This window comes from Orcinus orca, chromosome 2 (assembly GCF_937001465.1).
Source record: "Orcinus orca chromosome 2, mOrcOrc1.1, whole genome shotgun sequence".
Classification (NCBI taxonomy): Eukaryota; Metazoa; Chordata; class Mammalia; order Artiodactyla; family Delphinidae; genus Orcinus; species Orcinus orca.
In genome coordinates this window covers 151,155,284-151,178,713 of record NC_064560.1, presented here as the reverse complement: position 1 = coordinate 151,178,713, position 23,430 = coordinate 151,155,284, and the positions used below count along the sequence as shown (strand labels likewise).

General features: G+C 40.1%; 2 protein-coding genes and 1 non-coding gene across 11 annotated transcripts in view; 2 read left to right on the top strand and 1 right to left on the bottom strand.

The window, feature by feature from the left end:
- The window catches only part of NEMF (nuclear export mediator factor), a 52,329-nt gene extending 44,128 nt beyond the window's left edge, over positions 1–8,201 (top strand). For 3 of the 4 annotated variants that reach the window (XM_033428451.2, XM_033428452.2, XM_033428453.2), the window contains exons 27-32: positions 4,501–4,578; positions 4,713–4,910; positions 6,499–6,531; positions 7,347–7,447; positions 7,546–7,589; positions 7,670–8,201. In XM_033428451.2, the coding sequence (XP_033284342.1) occupies positions 4,501–4,578; positions 4,713–4,910; positions 6,499–6,531; positions 7,347–7,447; positions 7,546–7,589; positions 7,670–7,887 (672 nt within the window). In that variant the 3' untranslated portion in view covers positions 7,888–8,201. The remainder of the gene's footprint in view (positions 1–4,500; positions 4,579–4,712; positions 4,911–6,498; positions 6,532–7,346; positions 7,448–7,545; positions 7,590–7,669) is intronic. The other variant, XM_004270030.4, reaches the window with a different exon arrangement.
- On the bottom strand, positions 24–22,762 carry KLHDC2 (kelch domain containing 2). 6 transcript variants are annotated; one of them, XM_033428457.2, is made up of 14 exons: positions 22,272–22,761; positions 18,889–18,968; positions 17,057–17,174; positions 13,790–13,905; positions 13,409–13,490; positions 13,161–13,244; positions 12,560–12,640; positions 12,425–12,483; positions 11,898–12,007; positions 11,235–11,307; positions 10,041–10,128; positions 9,891–9,943; positions 8,818–8,855; positions 24–464 (listed from the first exon to the last, which is right to left on the bottom strand). In XM_033428457.2, the coding sequence occupies exons 1-14, from the start codon at positions 22,422–22,424 to the stop codon at positions 397–399; spliced, it is 1,203 nt and encodes a 400-aa protein (XP_033284348.1). In that variant the 5' UTR covers positions 22,425–22,761; the 3' UTR covers positions 24–396. The 6 variants fall into 6 exon arrangements, with proteins under 6 accessions (XP_033284348.1, XP_033284349.1, XP_049562849.1 ...); XM_033428458.2 differs by having other exon boundaries at positions 24–431; XM_049706891.1 differs by lacking the exon at positions 24–464 and adding an exon at positions 5,369–5,708 and having other exon boundaries at positions 22,272–22,762.
- LOC117201411 (small nucleolar RNA SNORA11) lies at positions 15,177–15,301 on the top strand. The gene has a single exon (XR_004483430.1). It is a non-coding gene; the product is annotated as a small nucleolar RNA SNORA11 (small nucleolar RNA).
- Positions 22,763–23,430: the final 668 nt, after the last annotated feature.

The following is a 23,430-nucleotide window of genomic DNA, read 5'->3' as shown; positions in this document are numbered from 1 at the left end:
TAATATGTAAATTCAACATGAAGTCATTCAAAAAAGAATCGAGATTTTAATTAACTTGATAAAGTAATTCTGAAGTTCATTTGAAAGAGTAAATACCAGAGAATAGCTAAGAAAATCTTTTTTTTTTTTTTAAATACAATTATTTATTTATTTATTTTCGGCTCTGTTGGGTCTTCATTGCTATGCGCAGGCTTTCTCTAGTTGTGGTGAGCGGGGGCTACTCTCCGTTGCGGTCCGGGGGCTTCTTATTGCAGTGGCTTGTCTTTGTTGCGGAGCACCGGCTCTAGGCGTGTGGGCTTCAGTAGTTGTGGCTCACTGGCTCAGCTGCTCCACGGCATGTGGGATCTTCCTGGACCAGGGCTCGAACCTGAATCCCCTGCGTTGGCAGGCGGACTCCTAACCACTGCACCACCAGGGAAGTCCCAGAACATCTTGAAAAAGAAGATCAAGGAACGATTTCCCTACTAGGTAGTAAAACATTTACTGTTAGAATTATTAAAACAGTATGTGTTAACAGGAACAGCCAGATAGAAAAGTGAGGCAGAATAAAATCTACACATAGAACCGTAAACTGTGTATTTTAAAATTTAGTATTTGATGAAGTATTATTACAGATTGGGAGGGTATGAAACATTAAAAATTAGTGGCTAGTCATGTTTTTAAAAATATTGAAGTAAATATCAGGTGGAGAAAAGAACCATCAATAAAATTGAAAGACAAATGACACATTGGGGAGTGGGGAAGCAGGGATCAGAGAAATGCTTATGTCAACAAGGGGAATTTTTTCACCCATCAAATTAATAATGTGTGTTCAGTCATTCAATAAAAGTTTGAATATATACCATGGGAATTTCCAGCAAGAGTCCTCTAACAATTCAGTACTTCCCTGGTGGTCCAGTGGTTAAGAATCTGCCTTCCAGTGCAGGGTACGTGGGTTTGATTCCTGGTTGGGGAACTACAATCCCACATGCCATAGGGCAACTAAGCCTGCGCACTGCAACTACTGAGCCCGCGTGCCGCAATGAAAGACCCCGCACACCACAGTGAAGATCCTGCGTGCCACAACTAAGACCCAAAGCAGCCACATAAGTAAATAAATAAATGTTTTTTTAAAAAAGAGTCCTTAACAATGCATTTGCCCTCTGACTCACTCAGCAATTCTTAGTTTTAGAAATTTATCCTAAAAAAATCATATGTATGCACTAAGGATATTCATCGATTTTTTTTTTTTTTTTTGGCCACACCGCACGGCTGGTGGGATCTTTGTTCCCCACCAGGGGCCAAACCTGGGCCCTTGGCAGTGAAAGCGCACAGTCCTAACCATTGGACCACCAGGGAATTTTCATAAGTCAAAGTTTATAATTGCAAAAAATCTGAAAATCTTAAATGCCTAATAATATAAAATAACAAAAAATAACGTGGTGCATTTATACAACGAAATATTCTGCAGATAAGTTCCAAGGCAAATCCTGATGGAATATTTACTAAAATACATTAAATTTTTAGATTATTTTGTGGAGAACTATCATCTTTACCATATTGAGTCTAACTGTTCGTGAATGTGGACCATAAGTACATAAGAATATTTTATATTCTTCAATAAAGATATATTTCCTTTTAGAGTCTTGTACATCCTATCTACTCCTACTTATATTGTCTTACTTTTTGTAAGTGGTATATTTTCATTTTTTATTTATTTATTTTTGGCTGCGTTGGGTCTTCGTTGCTGTGCACGGGCTTTCTCTAGTTGCGGCAAACGGGGGTTGCTCTTCATTGTGGTGCACAGGCTTCTCATTGTGGTGGCTTCTCTTGTTGCAGAGCACAGGCTCTAGGCATGCGGGCTTCAGTAGTTGTGGCACACGGGCTTAGTTGCTCCATGGCACATGGTATCTTCCCGGACCAGGGCTCGAACCCGTGTCCCCTGCACTGGCAGGTGGATTCTTAACCACTGTGCCACCAGGAAGTCCAGTAAATGGTGTATTTTTAAAACTTCCACTTCATGGTTATTAGTTACTGGTATATGGAAAGACAGTTTTCATGTGTAGATCTAGTATTAGGCAGTCTCACTGAATATTTAATATTTCATCTACAGATGAAATTCAGGCAGTCACTGTCTACAAATAATGGCTGTTCTAATCCTAACATCTATTGTTATTTTTCTCACCTTGTACTGGCTCAAACATCACTACAGTGTTACATAAAAGTAACAATAGTGTGCTTCTTTGTTATACATTAAAGGGACTATTTCTGTGATCTTTAACATTGTAGGATGTTTCTTGTGGGTTGTTGATAAATACCCTTTACAAAGGGCTAGTTTTAATAATGATGAGTTAAATTTTATTGAATGGTTTTTCTGCATGTATCATTTTTCTCCCTTCATGAGTTAGTGTGGTAAATTACCTAAGAAAATCTCTTAAACTGGCCCCTAATACTGTCCTTGCCTGTTTTTGGTATCTAGGTGATACCAGCTTCATAAAGCAAGTTTGATACTTTTCCCTTTTTCTGCTCTTTAGTACTTTGTGTAAAATGGAGATTGTTCCTTGAAATATTTTTAGCAATTGCTTATAAACCCGGGCCTGATATTTGGGGATATATGGGTAGAGTTTTAAGTTCTAACTAAATTTTTTTAGTGATTATCATTCAGGTTTTCTGGTTTTTTCAAAGTTGGCTTTCCTAAGTTATATTTTCCAAGAAACTGTTCTTTTTTTTGGGTTTTCCATTTCTTGGTTCAATTTATTGGTAATAGTGTTTATTTTATTCTTGGGGTTTTTTGTTTTTTGAGGTGTAATGTACACATAGTAAAATGCACAAATCTTGTTTTTAGCTCAGTTTTTATATGCACGTATATCTGTGAAACCATCACTCAGAATAAGACACTTGAATGTTTATATTACTCCAGAGGGCTCACTCTTGTCCCTTTCTATAAATAGTATCCCCACCAGAGAAAAACATTATTCTTTAATCACTGTAGATTATTTTGCCTGTTTTTGAACTTTATGTAAAAAAGCAATCATACTGTATATATTCTTTGGTCTGGCATCTTTCACTCAACCTTATGACTCATCCATGTTGTTGTAACAGTAGTTCATTTGCATTGCTAAATAGCATTCCACTGATGGATCTGCCACAATTTCTGTCTGCTGTATTGTTGATAATCGAAGACATGTATCTTTTAGGTTCTCAAGTGTGCATTTCTGTTGTGTATAGCTAGGAGTGGAAGTGCTGGGTTATAGTGCACATATTGTGTTTGGCTTTAGTAGATATTACCAAACAGTTTTCCAGAGTACTTGTACCAATTTCACATCAAGCAGTGTATCAGAGTTCCAGTTGCTTCACGTCATCACTAACAGTTGGTATTGTTAGCGTTTTTTAAGTCATTCAAGTGTGTGTATACTGAAACTTAATTTGGCTTTAAAAAGTTGGGTTGTCCAGCTTTTTTATTGATTTATAGGAGTTCTTTGAAACCCTGAATACAAGTCTTTTCTTGGTTATATGTATTACAACTACTTTTCATGTTTCAAGACTTGCTTTTTCACTTCTGTAGTAGTGGGGTTTTTTTTTGATGTGGACTTTTTTTTTTTTTTTGTCTTTATTGAATTTGTTACAGTATTGCTCCTGTTTTATGTTTTGGTCTTTTTTTTGGCCCAGAGGCATGTGGGATCTCAGTTCCCTGCCAGGGATCGAACCCACACTCCCTGCATTGGAAAGCGAAGTCCCAACCACTGCACGGCCAGGGAAGTCCCTGTAGTAGTGTTTTTTGATGAGCATCATTTGTTAATTTTAATGAAGTCTGATTTATCAGTCTTCTATAGTTAGTGGGGTTTTGTGTGTCTTGTTTAAAGCAATCTTTAAAATTTTAAAAATTTGTTATTTGGGCCCTAGCTAAGACTAGTCAAGATAAAAAGTCTTTGAAGGTGAAGCCTGTATGTCTGTAGTTTTAAAAACTGCTCGGGTGAGTTGGATGTGTACCCAGAGTAAAGAATCAGTAGTTTAACTGATAAAATTCGAAGTATTGATAGCCTCTAAATACCCAGCTAAGCTTTGCTGCCTTATTTCCTATTCTTCCTCTATATGTGTATCCTGATGCCAACCAAGTGCGATGACTTGCTGTTACTACTCTGCTGTCTTTACCTTATAATCTTGCTGTTCATGTGTTCCCAGGTACTATGAATCTTTTAGTTTTGCTTTATATCTTCCCTGAAATTCTTGCTCAAGGTGAAAAAAATGTCTCCTTTCTCTAAATTATCTTAAAAGTAAACTTGTTTGTATTTAGAATATTTTGCATTAATTTGTCCTTACTCTTCTGTGTATCTTCTTTTTCCACCAGATGGTAAATTGTTTGAGGGTGAGGACTATGGTTTATCCATCGTTATAGACTTCATATTGTTTGTTATAATGGTGCCTTACTCAATAAACAATTTTGACACAAATAAAGCAGCACCTTCTCTTTCAAAACATGGGCTGACATTTTTTTACTGCTGAATTTTGTTTGTTTTGTAGAGTAAAATGAAAAAAATGAAGGAAAAGTACAAGGACCAAGATGAAGAAGAACGTGAGCTCATCATGAAATTGCTAGGGGTAAATAACATCTAAAAACATTTTCTTCTTTTGTTTTTCAAGGGCATCCAGACCACTGCCTATCATATGCTTTACATTCAATACTTTGTTAAAATACTGACAACATTAACTTTTTTTCCCTCTATGAATTGAAGTCTGCAGGTTCAAACAAAGAAGAAAAAGGGAAGAAGGGGAAGAAAGGTAAAATAAAGGATGAACCAGTGAAGAAACAGCCCCAGAAACCTAAAGGCGGACCAAGAGTTTCAGACAACATAAAGAAAGAAACTCCATCCCTTGAAGTTACAACTCATGAGTTACAAGACTTGGCTGTAGATGATCCACATGATGACAAGGTAAGGCTACCACACATGTGGGCTTTTGCTTCTTAATTAGGGTGACCAACCATCCCATGGTTCCCAGGACATGGGATTTACAGTGCTAAAACCAGGATGAGTGGTAATGCTATTCTTAATGGAAAGTCATCTTGGAAATACAACCTAAAAGACTAAAATTGCAGTATATAAGCATAAAATTGGTAGTGTTGATAGCTCATAAAAAGTTTATCATAAGCCATTAGAAAATTTTATGGAGAGGCTAGATTCTGGTGGGAACTTGGTTAAAATAAAACAGACAATTAGGATTATCTTGATGACGAGTGGGAAAGGAATTTGCACTTTTCTAGGTTTTTCTATAAGAATATGTTATAGTATCTTACATGATGTTGAACCTAGCTACACAGTGTGAGATGTTAACAATTTTTCCAGTTAATATAGTTGCCTTGTGTCTATCAACTGAATACAAAAGCCCAGCCTTATGTGTATCTTTTTTTTTTTTAATCCTGATTAGCTATTTTTTTCTTATTTATTTATTTATTTTTGGCTGCGTTGGGTCTTTGCTGCTGCATGCGGGCCCCCTCCAGCTGCGGCGAGCAGGGGCCACTCTTCGCCGCGGTGTGCGGGCCCCTCAGTGAGGTGGCCTCTCCCGTTGCAGAGCACAGGCTCTAGGTGCGCAGGCCTCAGTAGTTGTGGCACACAGGATCAGTAGTTGCGGCGCGCAGGCTCCAGAGTGCAGGCTCAGCAGTTGTGGCAGACGGGCCCAGCTACTCCGCGGCATGCGGGATCTTCCCGGACCAGGGCTCGAACCCGTGTCCCCTGCATCGGCAGGCGGATTCTTAACCACTGTGCCACCAGGGAAGCCCCCCTTATGTATATCTTCTTGCATGAATAGATACATCTTATTGAAATTCTGAACAAAGGATTTATTGTTTTATCAATTTGTAAAAAAAAATTGTTTCACTTTGTATTTTTATTTATGGCAGTTAAAGCTTTGGTTGTAATTGTGTGCTCTATTCAGTGCAGGTAATGCTTACAGGGATCCTAAGTGATACTGTTTTCTATTTTCCCTGAACAGTGTTGTTTAGTAATATTAAAACTCATTTTTGTCCTCAAATTTTTATACTATTTATTCTGTAAATCCTAGACTCAGATATTCAGAGGTGTTAATTATGAATGTTCTTTCATCAATAGATTATCTTCAGATAGATTTTTTAAATGTGAATAAGCAAATAAAATTAAGCTTATCGTAACATGTGAAAAATTCATCCTAAAACTGTCGAACGGAGACTAGCAAATAAAAGTTCTGTTCACCAGAATTCTCCATTTTCTTTCCCCCTGACAAACCTATCAAGCTTATTTGTCACTTTAAGTTGCCCTAATAGCATTCACTACTTTAGCATATATTCTGTGGAAGTCTTTTTTTTGAAACTTGAGGGAAACAGTCTTTTTTCTCTTTGAATGGCATTGCTTTCTGCTATACTGGATACACATATTAATTTACTCACAGTCTTATTTATCACTTTTTCTTTCTCCTCATAGTTTTTAATGGTTTGGGATTTCAATTTAAGTTATAACTGACTTTTAAAATTTTATATATTTGGAACAGGAAGAGCAAGATCTGGACCAACAGGGAAATGAGGTATGATTTTGTATTGGGGTTCCTACTACAACACTAACTGCAATCCAGTTCCCAGAATACCTGACACACAACTTCTAACTAATTAAAACACTAAGAAAAGACTACAAGCTCTGGAGTCACACATTCTGGGTTTGAATCCCAACTTTACTACATATGACTACAACCTTGGAAACATTCTTTATGCCTCAGTTTCCTCATCTGAAAAATGGGGATAATGGCCCCTACTGAGAGAGTTGTTTTGAGAATTAAGATAATATACATAAAATGTTTAGAAAAGTTCATGGCATATAGTAAGCACTAACTGTACCAAGTGTTTTGTCCTAAATCTAAATTTACTCATGTTGTTAAATAAATATGGGTAATCTTGAACGCAGTCCACAAAATGGGAACTCTAAGAAGCCATAGAATTTCTCCTTAAGGACAGGCATGAGAGAAGACTGTTCTAGCCCAGGGTTTCCCAGCTTTGGCACTATTAACATTTTGGAGGAGGTAATTCTTTGTTGCAGGGAGTTGTCCCATCCCTGGCATCTAACCACTAGCAGATGTCAGTCGTACTCTATTTCCTCCCCCAACATCGCTTCAGTTGTGACAACCAAAAATGTCTCCAACAAGTTTTTTCTCCCTTTCTCTTAAATGTTTCAATAGGCGCCATTTAAAAAATCATCATTAAGCTCTGCTTTATTGCTCCGAAGGGTGTAAGACTGTTTATCAGAAAATGATAAAATATATTGATTCTGACAGTGTTTTATTAGAGTTTTCCTCTTTTAGGACTGGTATAAATTATTTTTATAATCGTTTTCGTTTTCCCTTTTTAGGAAAATCTGTTTGACTCTTTGACGGGGCAGCCACATCCTGAAGATGTACTCCTGTTTGCCATTCCAATATGTGCCCCATACAACACCATGACAAACTATAAGTAAGTCATCATGCGTTTACTCAAACTGCTGCCACAGCACTGACTCATGAATCATTTTGTAATCTCTATTTAGTAACACATGCAATTCCTTTTTAAAGATACAAAGTGAAACTTACTCCTGGAGTTCAGAAAAAGGGAAAAGGTATTTAAAATCTTTTTTTGAATTATGTTTAAACATTTCTTGACTGAACAGAAGTAGATTTTTCTATTTTCTATTTACAGCTGCAAAAACAGCCTTGAATAGTTTCATGCATTCCAAGGAAGCAACAGCAAGAGAAAAAGACTTATTCCGCAGTGTAAAGGTAAAGTATTCCTCTAGAAACTTCTGGAGACTGGTGTTGCAATTAAAAATGTTAGCAGTTATTGCTTTGTTAGTAGATGGAACCTGCAGCTATTATTTTGGTAGAAAATGCGGTCTTACTAGAAGCAATATAAAATAAGTAAAATCATATTGGGTGAAAATTTTAGAAATGCCATTCTTTTGACAGCAGAGGACATATAATTGTCATAAAAGAAAATATGATTGTGAAGATACTCAGCAATTCTTTTTTTTAGGACACGGATTTATCAAGAAACATTCCTGGCAAAGTGAAAGTGTCTGCACCCAATCTTCTGAATGTAAAAAGAAAATAGCTGAAATGAAATCCTAAAATATTTGAGAAGAGTCAATTTTATAGCCTTTTGGAAGTTCAGAGATGAAAACATCATGTAACAAGACTTCCGCATTTAAAAATAAACTAAACGTTGCCTTGTATTCGCCAAAAGGACATTTTTTTTTCCAGTTTTATAGAGAGGAAACAGTGTCTATGATAGGATTTCCTAAAATACCTGTGGACAGCTAAATGCTAATTGTATACATCTGTAGTTATCCTCCTACATTTTCTTGAAATTTGGGAGGTTAATATTAAGTATTCATTTCATGCTGTAAAGAAATGGAATAGTGAAGTGGCTCAACTGCTTAGACTGTTGACTTGGTAGTTTACTGTATATAACGTCTATCTATTACAGGCCAATCACAAGTTTTTTTTCCTGGTGGTGGTGGGGATTGGGGGTGGTTAAACATTTAGGATTAAGTCTTGAAAACCCTAAGCAGTGAAAGAGTAGACTTTCTTCTGCCTTTACCCATATTAGACCAGATTTTAAATACTAATCAATCATTTCTGTGACTCAGCTTAAGAGATAACACCTGGAAGAAATTGGTGTTGATAACTTCCATGCATTTATACACCTTTACTTTACTTTTCATCTTAATTTCCTCCTTGTAATCTCATTCAGCTCTGTACCATTTTATTTTCCATCTCTAGTAATTATCAGTAGCATGTTACAGAGTATCTTAACCTATAATATCATAAGTGCACTTTTAGGCTTACCACTAAAGACTCCTGACCCAGCTTTTTTCTTCTGTCTCCTAACAGAATGGAGAATAAAGTCATACATTACTTCCATTCCTTATGAGCTACAAAACTGTTACTTTTAAAATAATTAGATAATAGCTGCCTAGAGTCAACATGAGCACTTGCCCCAGCCCCTATTCCAAAGCATTAAGGTCAAAGGGTACTAAACAGCTGTTGGTCCTTCCAAGGTTTCTTTTACCTGCTTAACCTTATCGAGAATATTTTTCCTTTTGAAGTTACTGTTTGTTAAAAACAAAAACCTTTATGTAGCCTAGTGTTGTAAATACAACATAATAGACTACTCGTGCCATTAAAAAAACATCTGAAATATTCATGTCTTTCTTAAAAAAATAACTTCACCATTTTGATAGTGGTAAGGATAATTACTATAATATTTCTATAGGTATATATCCTGATGTTACCAAATAGGAAATATAATAACCATTCCTTGGGGTAAAAAGCCCAAGTATTAATTTACTTTTGTTTTAATAGAAGACAGTTACTGATGTTAAATACATTTATTGTAAACTTTAGACACAAAAATAGGTTCTCTAGGCCATTCACATGCACGCTAAAACTAAAAAGCTGAAAACTACAACAATGCACATAATTATATAAACAATGTCACTCTGATGTTTACAGAATTGCTGTCCATGCAAGTGATCGGAGGCACTGTCTATGAAGCCTTAAGATCCAGAAGTGTTGTTACTACCAAACCTCTGATTAACACTGTGAAGTAAGTGTTTTGGAAGGCAGTTCCACGAGCTGGCTAACATTTCTTTAAAGCAAATGACTGCTTCTAAGCTTAGCCTGAAAGTGGACAAAGAAAGAGAAAAATAATTTCACTTTATGGTTTAGAAGTACATTCACTTGAAGAACTACCAAAAAAGAAAAAGCACTTTAAAGATTTTCATAGGAACTGGATAGTTTTAACAGTGAAGGCTTGCTATTGCCCTTAAATTATCCATAAACCTGTTTTTTCAAAAGCACTAATTTAAAGTGTTTAAGAAACACAATTTAAAGTAAGTACCAAGTAAAAAGTTACTTACCTTACAAGAGATTTTGGTTGAACTGAAAATATAAGTATTTCATTACTGTGTGCCTAAAAAACAGACATGAAGAATATATTAAAAAAGTACTTCACAAGAAAGCTTCAGCAATATTATGAAGTGTCCTTTAATAAAAGGTAGTGTACTTACAGCCCTGTGATGGACAAGAAGGTTATTGGCACACCCACCAAACACAATGACTTCTCCTTCATCACTGGCACAAGCTGTATGCCATAATCTACATTTAAAACAAAAACTTGAGTTTGAAGTCACCCTGAACACCAAACTGATCATTTATACTACAGAATAGAGATGATGAAATAAAGACTAAAGATCTTTAGTGCAGCTCAAAACATAATGGTGAGATGCAGTTATCTCAAGGAAACGCAGCAGAAGCTGGAAAAATCAATGTCTGTTTTATCTGGATGTTACCGTTTTATCTTTCTGGTCCATTCCTAATTTATGCAATGAGGAATGTGAACTGAACTGTTCTCTAGGTTTTTGTTAGCAATAAAAGTCTTACGGGGGATTAGTGGTATATGCCCTCTGCTTCTTCTCCTCTTTTCATAGGCAGGACCAGTTGGCCTTACACAAAACATCTGAGGGATGCTGACTCTGCCTGAGTGAACAAAGTATCTTCAGGCCTGATAATTCTGTGGAAAGAATATTTGTGCCAAATGACGTCTTAGCGGCATGACTGTACTTAGGTCAGAGGTGTGGGGAAAAATGCAGGCTGACATTATCCAAATGTGCTTTGAACACCAACTTTGCATCATTTCCTTTAGCAGTCTTTGTAACAATTCTTTTCGAGATTAACAAGAAAAGTAACTATCAGTGTTTTAATAGGCTCTTTTTGGATGATCTGACTTCTTGATCTTTGTTATACAGCACAACCGCAAATCTGATTGAAAGTTCTTGATTCTCCCTTCCCAGCCCCTCCCCCCCACTGCCATAAACATTCTTTAGGGTTTTGAAATTCTCTCCTTTCCAGTTCCTTTTTGTTTTTTTTAATGAAAAATCTAGAAACAGTTCAACTCAACCTGACTAAAGAGCTTGAGTATAAATTTTAACAATGTCAGTAATTTTATGATGAAGCAAAAGTCAAAATCCAGCCCTATTTTTCATACACAGATGATAAAATAGAAAGCACTGATACTAGGATAACATTGGTTTTCTCTTCTTCCAAAAGCTACAATGTTAAACCTTAGTGACTGCTAGGGTTCTTATAATAAGAATGATGAACTGAATGCAGCCCAGTCAGATTTCCTCAATCATTACCAGTCTTGTACATCTCTATGGACCTCATTCATTCAGCGTAAGAATTAGCTTTTAAATAGTTCATACCTTGGTTTTTCAGTATAGGGATGATTAAACTGTATCCATTCGTTTTTACTGATGCAGTAAGTCCAGGCATCACCTGATTGAAGCAAAGAAGAAGAGCTATGAAGTATGTTATTCTGTTAACGTGACATTGATATTTAAAGAGCATAGCTTTAGGGCTTCCCTGGTGGCGCAGTGGTTGAGAGTCCGCCTGCCGATGCAGGGGACATGGGTTCGTGCCCCGGGCCCGTGAGCCATGGCCGCTGAGCCTGCGCATCTGGAGCCTGTGCTCCGCAACGGGAGAGGCCACAACAGTGAGAGGCCCGCATACAGCAAAAAAAATAAATAAATAAATAAAGAGCATAGCTTTAGTAAGAACAGTAATAAATCAGATTTTGAGTAGATACAGAAAGTATATTTCCTTTTTTTCCCTGCAGTTAACCAAGTAAGCCCTTTGCATGTTACAGCCCTTTAGCAGGGCAAAGTGTTCCAGGTCATTTTTTTACTGGACCAATGGATGTGTCATGAAAACAACTATAGGTATGTTATAGGATCAAAATTAGTAGCAAACCTTCTAACCAACCCTATAGCCCTCTGTTAAAATTTAAAATACTGATTTTTTTCAGCTATTCATATATTACTTATGAATTATATTTAATAACTTTTTAATGTTTTTAAAGTACTTACTTAGTGGCTGTTTATCAGTGGTAAATCCTCCAAAGAGAAAGAGATGATCTGAAGAAACTGGTGTTAGTGAGTGCCAAGATCGGCCAACTGGGCATATGCCTTGTGGAATTCTGAAAATAACAGCTAAGTTACAATATCTACATTTAAAAGCCGCTACTGTATTTAATGCAGAGAAATACTAAAGAAGTTTTCTTTAAAAATTTATATGGAATTTTGAAAAGAGACTTTAAAAAGTCTTCTTGGTATTAACTACATGCTTTAGAATGAACTACTTTCTTTGAATAAGAGTCAACTTTAGATCTTTTCTTTTCAATAAACACTGAGCACATGCTATGTGCCAGGCATAGTTTATGGGAACTGAAAATTTTAAAATTCCTTCTTTAAGGATTTAGTGATTATGTTTACTTAAATTCATAGTTACAGAAAATGTAAGCAAGTACATTATATACTAATAATAGAGTAACGGAAAAATCCATTGAAATTTCTTTGAAAAACTTTTCTAAATAATTATCTAAAATGATACCTACAATTCATTCCACTCCCATGTATCCAGATTAAGACAGTGAAGATCATTCATTCTAGCATCCTAGAAAAGGATAATTAACTAGTTATCATTTTGAGTAATTCAAAAGCAAATCATTGAAACTGTTTTATATACTCACTCGATATCTGCCTCCAAACACAAAGCCTTTGTTTCCAACAGTTGCACAGGCATGGGCAGCACGAGGTGAAGGTGCTTTACCCTAATAAGGTCATAAAAGCAATTTAATAAATAAATGAACGTTTTATAAATACCAGAAAGAGTCTACTCTGGATGTGGGATAAGAATGTGCAAGACACTTGAGCTTTTAAGCTGAAGTGCAAACTTATAGTAGACAGCAGTACTGCAGGCTGACTAGCAAACTGGGAGTTTCTGAAATACATTACTGAAGGGGCTAGTTAATACAATAGAATGCTTGCTTGCTTTACTTTTATCTTTTAAAACAAAAGCTAGCATATTATATGACATCTGTGTCAGAGGAAAAAGAAATCTAATATTTGAGTAACTTAAATTCCAATCCAGCACTAGGTCATTTATTACAAACAATACCACTTTAACAGCTATTAGATAATAGATGCTGGGCTAGTCTATACATTCATTAAACTTTTTTGAGTTTTAAACTCCTTGGACAATAACAAACTGCCAATTTTACACCACCTGCCAACTCCCCTTCTCGTCTAAGCAGACTTGCTTTAATAATTCATTATTCTTCAGTAACTCACAGTAGTTATAGGCTGGCTCCAGACAAATGTTTCAGTGTCTAAAATATGTACATGATCATTCCATCCTCTTGGATGACTTGAATTCTACAGAAAATAAGAATCTGAGTTATTTTACAAATAATGTTCGTAAAATCATATAGCCTTGGTCTGGTTTATTAACAGAGCAAAATGAACAAAGCTAATAGCAAACAAAGTGTATTATTTCAACAGACTAAGCAGGCCATATGCAAATAAGAAACTTCATTTACCCAAAAAGATGTTTCATCAAATTCAAAAGTTCCCAATACTTTATCTTCAGGTAAATATCCATACCCTCCAAAAAATATTAACCTGTTTGATAAAAAACCAAGACATTAAAAAGTCAAACATCCACAGGATACAAGAGGTTTTTTAAATTTTGTCTTATCCATGAGTTGAGAAGGCACACTGGAGTATATAAAACTGCTTATTCAAATAATAATGGCTAATATGGCTAACATTTATGTCTTAGGTGCTTTACCATCAATTCACTTAATCCTCATGGGCACTCGAAGGCGTTTTCTACTGTTACAATGGTTATTGGTTAATGATACTTGGATGGCAAAGCAGTTTCCAGATAAAAACCCAAACCTATAGTGCTGCTAACTCACTTGTTTTTATATACCCAGACACCAAGTTTGTCCTTTGATGATGGAGGAATTCCTTGGCAGTCAATTCTTTCCCAGTGTAATACTCGGTCTGTAGACCTTGAATCCAGCATGTAGAACTGTCAGAAGCAATGATTTCAGTTAGATTTGGTTACATAAAAGAAATTCAACGTTGGCATTTAATTTTATTGCGTTCATGCTAATAAGACTGTCATCTAATTCAGTACTACTAAAAGTAGTACTGCAGACTGGCTGCTTGTCTGCAAAGTGTTAACTGGTCTGAGTCTAGATAAGAAATTTTTGCCAGAATGTAAATTACCTAAGTCACTGTGTACCCTGTTTAGTTCAGCTTATTTTTTTCCCATACCACACTTTTTTGATGAAGGAATAGAACGTGTGTAGATTTACATTCTTGGCCTTAGATAGGCACTTTGAGTTGTACTGATCTAATTTACGGGTATCAGGATGGTGTTACCAAAAAATCAGACTTAGTAATTCATCTTCAAATTCAATTTAACAAACATGTCTTAAGTGCCTATTTAACTCTAGGAGCTAAGGATAAATCTTAAAAGATTAAGTATTCATCTATCTTTCACATCCAGGTATTTAAATAAATCTTTTTTTTTTTTTTTTACTTAGACTCCTAAAGCTCCCTTTCCTCAACTCTAGTCAGTTACTACTATCATTTCTCTGACCACTCCCCTAAAGCCACAGCTTCTCTTTTTCCCAAGCTTCCTCATGTTGTGTCAAACTTAGATTCTCCCCCTTGGCCCTGAAAAATACATGGCTCAACTACAGCCTACAGTAGGGCCTCACAAAACCTTTTAAGCACGGAACCCTTCAAACAAAATCTTAAGCAAAAGCCTAAATATAAAAATAAGGGCGCTTCCCTGGTGGCACAGTGGTTGGGAATCCGCCTGCCAATGCAGGGGATGCGGGTTCGGGCCCTGGTCCAGGAAGATCCCACATGCCGCGGAGCGGCTGGGCCCGTGCGCCACAACTACTGAACCTGTGCTCTAGAGCCTGCAAGCTGTAACTGCTGAGGCCTGTACACCTGGAGCCTGTGGTCCGCAGCGGCCACACACTGCAACAAAGGGTGGCCCCCACTCGCCACAACTAGAAAGAGCCCGCGTGCAGCAACGAAGGCCCAAGAGAGCCAAAAATAAAAATAAAATAAATTATTAAAAAAAAAATAGGGCTTCCCTGGTGGTGCAGTGGTTGAGAGTCCGCCTGCCAATGCAGGGGACACGGGTTCGTGCCCCGTCCGGGAAGATCCCACATGCCGCGGAGCGGCTAGGCCCGTGAGCCACGGCCGCTGAGCCTGCGCGTCCGGACCCTGTGCTCCGCAGCGGGAGAGGCCACAACAGTGAAAGGCCCACGTAACGCAAATAATAATAATAATAAGGGCCTGAAGAAATGGCTCCTCTGTTTACAACATACCCAACAGGAATCTGGGTTCATTGTGACAAGAGGCACAAAACTTGTGGCCTTCCTATGAGCAAATATCCAACACATGTCCCCCTGCACCTCCACGTGGCTGCTAGGCAGGACCAGTGGGACAGGGCTCAATATTGGAAGAAAAGCTACAGTATTTAGTGGGGAAGTTTGCCACCAAGAGCCTGTCAGGTCCACTCATGCATGGGCCATGAATGGTCTTATAGACATAAAGGCTTTGAACCTCTCTTTTCAAGGAAAAAGAAAAATAGATTCCAATTATGTCATCTGGAAAAGGCAAAACTATGGAGACAATAAAAAGATCGATGGGGCTTCCCTGGTGGCACAGTGGTTGAGAGTCCGCCTGCCACAGGGGACACGGGTGCCCCGGTCCGGGAGGATCCCACATGCCGCGGAGCAGCTGGGCCCGTGAGCCATGGCTGCTAAACTTGTGCATCCGGAGCCTGTGCTCCGCAACGGGAGAGGCCACAACAGTGAGAGGCCCGTGTACCGCAAAAAAAAGAAAAAAAAAAGATCGATGGTTGCCAGGAGTTTGGGGGGAGAGGAGAGATGAATACACGGAGTACAGAAATTTTTATGAGCAGTGAAATACTTCATATGACATTATAATGATGGATATATCTCATTATATTTGTCCAAACCCACAGAACGTGCAACACTATTCAATTAAAGTGAACCCCAAGGTGAATTGTGAATGAATAAATAAATTAAATTAAAGTGGAGCTACACTTGTTAAAATGGAGGAGGAAGGGGCAGTCTGGAGCCTGCCCAACACCATATGCTCCTCTCACACACGTCCCAAGGCATCTCAAAGAAATCCCTAGAGTTCCTAGAAGTGCAGTGTGAAATTTGAAACCACTTCAGCCATATGCTCATCTACAGCAAATCACTTGGCATGTCCATGAACAAGATATTTGCTTATACCTCTGCATCTTGGTACCTATATCTTGGCTACCCCTTCCAATTGTATGATTCTATTCAAGCATCACCTCTTCGGTGAAGACTCTTCATTTTTCTGTTCCTCTGTCCTACCAAACACAATGGTAAGGATTCTTTTTCAGATTCAACAATTTTTACTGAGCCATTACTACGAGCCGCCTCTGTGTTTCTCTTTATGATATGCTACTGAAATCGTTTACTTATATGTGTCCCTTCTAGAATGTGAGCTCCTAGAGGCGGGGACGGTGTCATTCATCTCTGTCTCCAATGTCTAAGCAAGTGCTCAGCATTAAGGTGCTTACTAAGTTGCCAAATAAATGAATTTTTAAGAGTCTATCTATATCACATGCACCTTTCTGACTGCATCTGTCTCTTACTGGCCTGAGAGAAAAACTGATACCTTTTTCCTATTCGGTAAAGATGTAGACTAAGTCTGAACAACAGTATCTTATGGTGCCAGGTTATAGGAATGTTAGTATATAAAATCTGTCAGTGTTAATTTCTCCTTATGGCTTTTTGAGTTGTGGCATGTTAAATTTTACCCTGCCCGCCCCCTTAACTGCATCTTGTTTTCATTTAGTTTACTAATATTCATCTAATACTCCAGGGTTCTGAAAGAATAAGTAGCTGCAAAGAACACAAAGAAAAACAACCTAGGAAGTTACTGCACACACCTTACCAACCAAAGCTGATTTTACAGAAGGCCCAGGTAAATACCGGCTGGTAGACAAAAATACTAAAATGCACATTCATACCATAATCAAGTACATGTATTTTTTAACTGGAACAAGAATAAGTATGGGCTAACCTTAGAAATCTGAAGTTGTCTGAAAAAGAACAAAGTTGCCTTAAACCATAATCCGTAGAAACACTAACCTTATTCGTATTGCCTCTTGAATGGTGTCCTCCAAACAAGTACAGCACCCTGTCTACACACACAGCACAGCTTCCTGACATAGAAGGAGGAACATCACCCTCAGTGTTAATTTTTTTCCTAAGGGGGAAAAAACTGAATGTAAATAGATTTCCCAAAAAGGAAGAAGTGCAAAACTCTATTCATTCTTCTAATTCTATTCCCACAATAAAAGAAAAATAAAATAAGCGGGCTGAGTAGCTATGTCGAGGGTCTCTTCTAGCTCTAAAGTTAGTTAAAAGAATGAACTCATCCCTTTCATCCATTCCACAGGCTGTGCCAGCAGGTACTTACACATGGCAGCATGGGAGGTTCTAAAAGCCTACGTGTCATTTTATTCTAGGAGCAAACCATCTTACATTTCTCAAACTAAATTGTTTGCTTTTCTACTTACTTGGCCATTAATGGTTTTTTGATGGTTTTTTGTTTTTGAGTGGGCCAAGAACCCAAAAGAAAAAAGACTTCAGTATGTCAGTCCTGACAGATTAATAGGTGTTTTTAATTCAGTTACCTTTTAGCCATTCAAACGAATCTGTTTCAGACCTTATGTAATACTCCCAACACTCAGGCAGTGCCTACTATAGGCCAGGCCCTCCTCTGAGTGCTCTTTACATGTTTTAACTCGTTCTGAATCTAAAAGTGAATCTGAATCAAAAAGCTAATAATCCTAAGATTCAGAATATTAATACAACACTCAAGGTCTTTTGCTCAGAATATCACTTCATCTATGCTAACTAAGCTTTAAGTTTTTTATTTGTTTTTGGCTGTGCCATGTGACACACAGGATTTTAATTCCCCAACCAGGGATCGAACCCTTGCCCCCTGCAGTGGAAGTGTAGAGTCCTAACCACTGGACCGTCAAGGAATTCCCAAGCTTTGTTTTGATAGGCTTAATTTGTAAAATTCCTTATGGGGCTGAATTGTTAAAAGAAAATATTAGAATTTCCATATTAAAGGAATACTATTATAAATGTCCAATTCTCTAGAAAAAGATCATCAAACAGCTAGATTAACACTGACTGGCTATGTGCAAAAATAATCCTGGTTTACTTTTAGTTGACCTTCTAAATCAAGTGGAACTACTATTCTCCTAGTTCTGAGATCTCTAATATGCTGAAGTATGTAATGCACAAAGTTTTCACAAACCAAACCATGGAGAAAACTACTTTATAAATCCCTAAACACAGCCAACCCAGTATTTTGAGAATCACATTAATTCTGCTAAGAACATACTCCAGTAATACTGGTATGAAACTGGCAAAAGGTCCTTTCAGAATATCCATAGTTTGTATGCAAATTTAAGTTAATTTTGTTTTTTAGGCAAAATGTACTATTTCAAAGGGATTTGCATAGAAATTTTAATATTAGAGCTCATTGAAATAGAATACTACCTTTATTTCTAGCAGATACAATCTGGAAATTCTTTTCTCATTCAAGATAGCACACAACAAAGACAACATCTTGAAAAAAAAATATATGGAACTTTTATTATATTTCCATTCCAGGATTTGAAGCCTCTACCTCTTTAATATTACTATAATACTTGACACAGCTCTGAACAGAAATTTCTTCAAGGTCATAAAAGCATCTAGTAATTACTGAACTACTAAAGAGATGCAAAAGCATCTAAGCTTAGCAGCTAAGCTAAACTAGCAGAACACTGTTTTCAGAATATATAGATAGCTTAGCATCTTTAATTAAAGCATTTTTATACATTAGTGTGGGTTTTACAGAGTATGTTTTTGTTTGCAACCTTATTTGGATTTTTTTAGTCACCCTCATAATATCCAGTTACCATCTTCCAGTCTCCATGTTGTAGATCCAGAGTTCTTCTCTAGGCAGATAAAAGTCATATAATCCTCTGACTTGATTACTCTAAGAAAAAACAAAGAAACAAAAAAAAATTGCAAATATAAAAAATAATTTGTATTCTAAAGAGGCACTATTGTGTATTTTATATTGTATATTGTATGTATATTGTATATCTTATTTGAGATACTGAGAGTTATGAAAAGTTAAATAGGTTATAACAGTTCTATCAAATGCACAATCCTCCCTGCACCATGCCACATACTCAAGGTAATGCTTAATATAGACAGCCCTCAATTCAAATTTTTGATACAGCAGTTGTAATTGTGCAGGAAGTTACGAGATCTCCAGGTAATCTCTAAGGCCACTTTATCCTGAATAGTCCATGCACCAAATCTCACTTGCATGACTTCATGAGAGATTACCTGTGCCATGGTCAGCACGCTAAAGAAAGGTCTGCCTTCAACGTACCTAATCCTTGGGGCTTCCCTCATGGCGCAGTGGTTTTAAGAGTCCTCCTGCCAATGCAGGGGACACGGGTTCGATCCCTGGTCCAGGAAGATCCCACATGCCGTGGAGCAACTAAGCCCGTGTGCCACAACTACCGAGCCTGCGCTCTAGAGCCCGCGAGCCACAACTAAAGCCTGCGTACCTAAAGCCCGTGCTCCGCAACAAGAGAAGCCCGCGCACCGTAACAAAGAGTAGTGCCCGCTCGCCGCAACTAGAGAAAGCCCACGCGCAGCAACAAAGACCCAACGCAGCCAAAAATAAATAAAATAGAGAAATTAGAAAAAAAAAAAAAGTACCTGATCACTAAAAGGTGATGTAGAGTTTTCTAGCCATTCTCCCCTTTCACCCATCCATTCTCCACCAAGAAGCAGAGAGGGCAGAACTGAAAATATTAAGTCCCCATGCAAAATTTTGTTCTTGTTCTGATCCAGTTCCCTTCAGGTAACAGACTGAGCTTACCATATGCCAGAACTAGCTAAGTGCTGTCCATGGAGTGCTTTATTTAATCCTCACAACCACCATAAGAAATAGCTGGCACAGGTTTTTCAAAGAGGAAGGTGATTTGCCCAAGGCTGCTTAGCAAGGGACAGTGGAACCAGGATTCCCGCCTCCATTCCCTGCATTTGCAACTTCAGCCACTGCCTGAGCCACTTTCTGAACAATGTCGATATACAGTAAATTGTTGCAGTTCACTGAAATGGGTGTCAGAGACTTACAAGTTTGAGTATTACAGAGAATTGAACAGCTGGCCATGTAAACATTTCTCTTTCCACTCCACCACTTAGGAAAGGAAAGGCTGGAAGCAAAACAGCAGGCTGAGGGCTTCCCTGGTGGCACAGTGGTTGAGAGTCCGCCTGCCGATGCAGGGGACACAGGTTCGAGCCCCAGTCCGGGAAGATCCTACATGCCGCGGAGCGGCTGGGCCCGTGAGCCATGGCCGCTGAGCCTGTGCATCCGGAGCCTGTGCTCTGTGATGGGAGAGGCCACAACAGTGAGAGGCCCGCTGACCTGGAATACATCAGGCTGGTGGGAGGAGGAAAACTGACTTCTGTGTAGGAAGCTAAGGTTTATTGCCATCAAAACAATCTCCAAGGGCTTCCTGTTTGTGGTACTCTTAGGGTTCTAACCAAAATGGGGAGGATGGCCTGTTTTGGAACCACCAACTTACTTCATTGATCATGCTTCTCCACTGGCCTCAGCCCTAGGCATCCAGGCCCTCCACAACTCAGCTTCAGAAATCTTCCACCCTGACAACCCTCCTTCTGCCCACCTTCCTTCTTTGTGAAAAGTCCCATTCCCTCAACACTGCTGAGTTTTACAAATAGAATTACAAATAAAGTAGTTTAGGCTGAAGACTAACAGGTTTACTTTTCTCCAAGGGAATTATTTACGTTTTAATTAAGGTCACCACATACTGGCCACCTTCCTCCTACCAAATACTCTCCTCTGAACACATTCATTGGAGGCTGGGGAAAACATTCCAGATTAATTAGGATTGGCAAAAAGGAACCAAATGAAGTAATTAGGAAAGCTTTATCCCATCTATCTTTTTTTTTTGTGGTACGCGGGCCTCTCCGGTTGTGGAGCACAGGCTCCGGACGCGCAGGCTCAGCGGCCATGGCTCACGGGCCCAGCCGCTCCGCAGCATGTGGGATCTTCCCGGACCGGGGCACGAACCCGTGTCCCCTGCAACAGCAGGCGGACTCGCAACCACTGCGCCACCAGGGAAGCCCCCATCTATCTTTTGAGAGTCATCTCAAAGACGGTCAACTATGATCAACTGTACCATAAGCTAAAATCTACTACCAGAATCAAGAAGTGCTTCCAAGTCATGGAAGGTACAGGTGTAGCAGACTAGATTTCAAGCAAATGGGGACGGGGGGAGATCATTTTTAAAACCAAAAGAGACTAAAAATATTTTCGGTAGGAAGAGATCAGAACCACCCCAGCAAATGAAAATAAGACGATTCTAGAATGTGGAGTGCTACTGGGAACCTCTAAAAGCAAAGGGCAGAACTAGTGAGAAGGTTTAAATAGGAGACACTTGAGTAGGATTTCCAGACAGAGGAAAAAAGAAGAAACGCAAGTAAATGCTCTAAACTGGTAACTAATCAGATTGTTCACGAGTAGGGGCCAAAGAGCCGCACTCTGTAGTTAAAGTTGTTCCTGTTGATTTTTTCGGTTATTTCTAGAGCTTTTCCATTAATTTTCTTAATAGGGATTTCTTGTGAAAAACATCCTTTCTCAGCTGAAACCAAGAGGAAAATAGCCCTGAAGCGTTCCAATAACAATGGGATGTAGCTGGGACGCCTGAACAGGTGGGAAGGTTCAATAAGACGATTCCTGCGGCCTTTGGGAATTCCGAGGCATTTTCCTACACTGCCGTCTCCCCATAAGTGGGCCACGGTATCAGTGGGCCACCTGAGCCCGGCTCCACAGGGTAATGTGCTCCTAGGTAGACCTGATAAAGGATAAGAGTGATCTCACACACCGTTACCTCTTATACACCCCCAACCCTTTTAAATAAAACACATTTCGCCGTCCTGCACCGCCCGCCGTGCCCTCCCCAGATGACGCTCGGATGTCAAACAGCGCGCAGGGCGGCCACGAGCAGCGTGGGACGGGGAGCGGGCTTTGTAAGCAGAAGGCGGGCGTGACAACAGACCAGGAGGCTTGGGACGGTAGGGAGACCCGTGGGAAGATTCCCACACTCGCGGAGAACAAGGGACCAACGGGCGGAGTCGCGACGTTGGGGCGCGGGAGGCGATCGAGGCGGCCGCTCTGGTCCTCCCGCCGGCCCACCGCCCCCGACACAGTAACAGCCGAGCGACACCCGCCGCGGCCCGGCCACCTACTGACCTTGTAGCCGCCCCAGACGAACATGTGGCGCCCGTCGCTGACGGCTACGTGGCCGCTGCGTTCAGCGGGGCAGGCGAGTTCCGCGGACTCGTAGCCCTCATAGGCCGGCCCCGGGAGCTCGTCCTCCCGCAGGTCCTCGTAGCCATCGGCCATCTTGAGGCTGCACTTCGGCTCACCGACAATTCCCGCACCCGCGACGGAGGAAAAGACAAAGGAAAAGGAAGGAGACGCACGGTGGCGCGAGGCGAGGCGGCGGTGGCGAAAGGCACAGCGTTAGGGCCGCTCCCCGCCGCCCGCGCTCGCGTCCTCGCGGCCCGCCTCACCGAGGACGGCCTCTCGCCGGCTGGCGGGGGTCGCGGGCGGGGGTCGGCGAGGACGCAGAGCCGGGAGCAGGGCGGGCAGGGGTCCGCCTCGGGCCGGTACCTGCTTCCAGCCCCTCCGCCCCACCTCCAGCTTGCTTCTCGCCGCAGACGGCCTTTGTTTACGCCGCGGCAGGAACCGCCCGTTCCGCTGACGCCGCTCGCCCAGTTCCGGAAGCGCGGCCGACGCTTAGCTTCCCCAGCGCCGGGTCATCCCAACCCCCTCTCCCGGACGGTCCGGTTCTGGGGCGCCCCGCCCTCTTCTTCGCCCGCCGAAGTCTAGGCGCAGAAGCTGGAGGCACTTCCACGCACACTCCGCGCCTCCCTTCACTACAAGGATAGGCTGAATTAGCCAGATTCTCGCAAAAAATGTTTCTTCCAAGAAGGCCTTGTTTGACTGAGGGATGTTCTCAAAGGTTTCACAGCCGGGAAAGGGGTAGCAAATTGCTTAACTAGTAAGTTTCTGGTCTCAGGGTCTCCAGAGTCAGAGCCCTGTCTTCCCGAGGACAAGGGGTGGGAGTGGCTCCTCTCCTCTCCCAGGTGGTCCCAGCCCTATTGCTGGGCGGCTTCCCGGCGGAGGTGCCGCTCGGTGCGCGTGGCATCTCTGGGATTGCGTGCCACCCCGACTGTGCCTGCGGAGCGGTTCACGACATCTCCTCTCTGTAAGGTCTTTTGGTTCAGCTGAAATCTTAATTTACTGCTGCATCCTCCACACAGTTTGGAAAACTGTGCTCAAAAAGTGCCTCAGAAACCTTCACCACCCAAGCCTTCAGGGAGGAAAATGAACCCTGTTCACACAG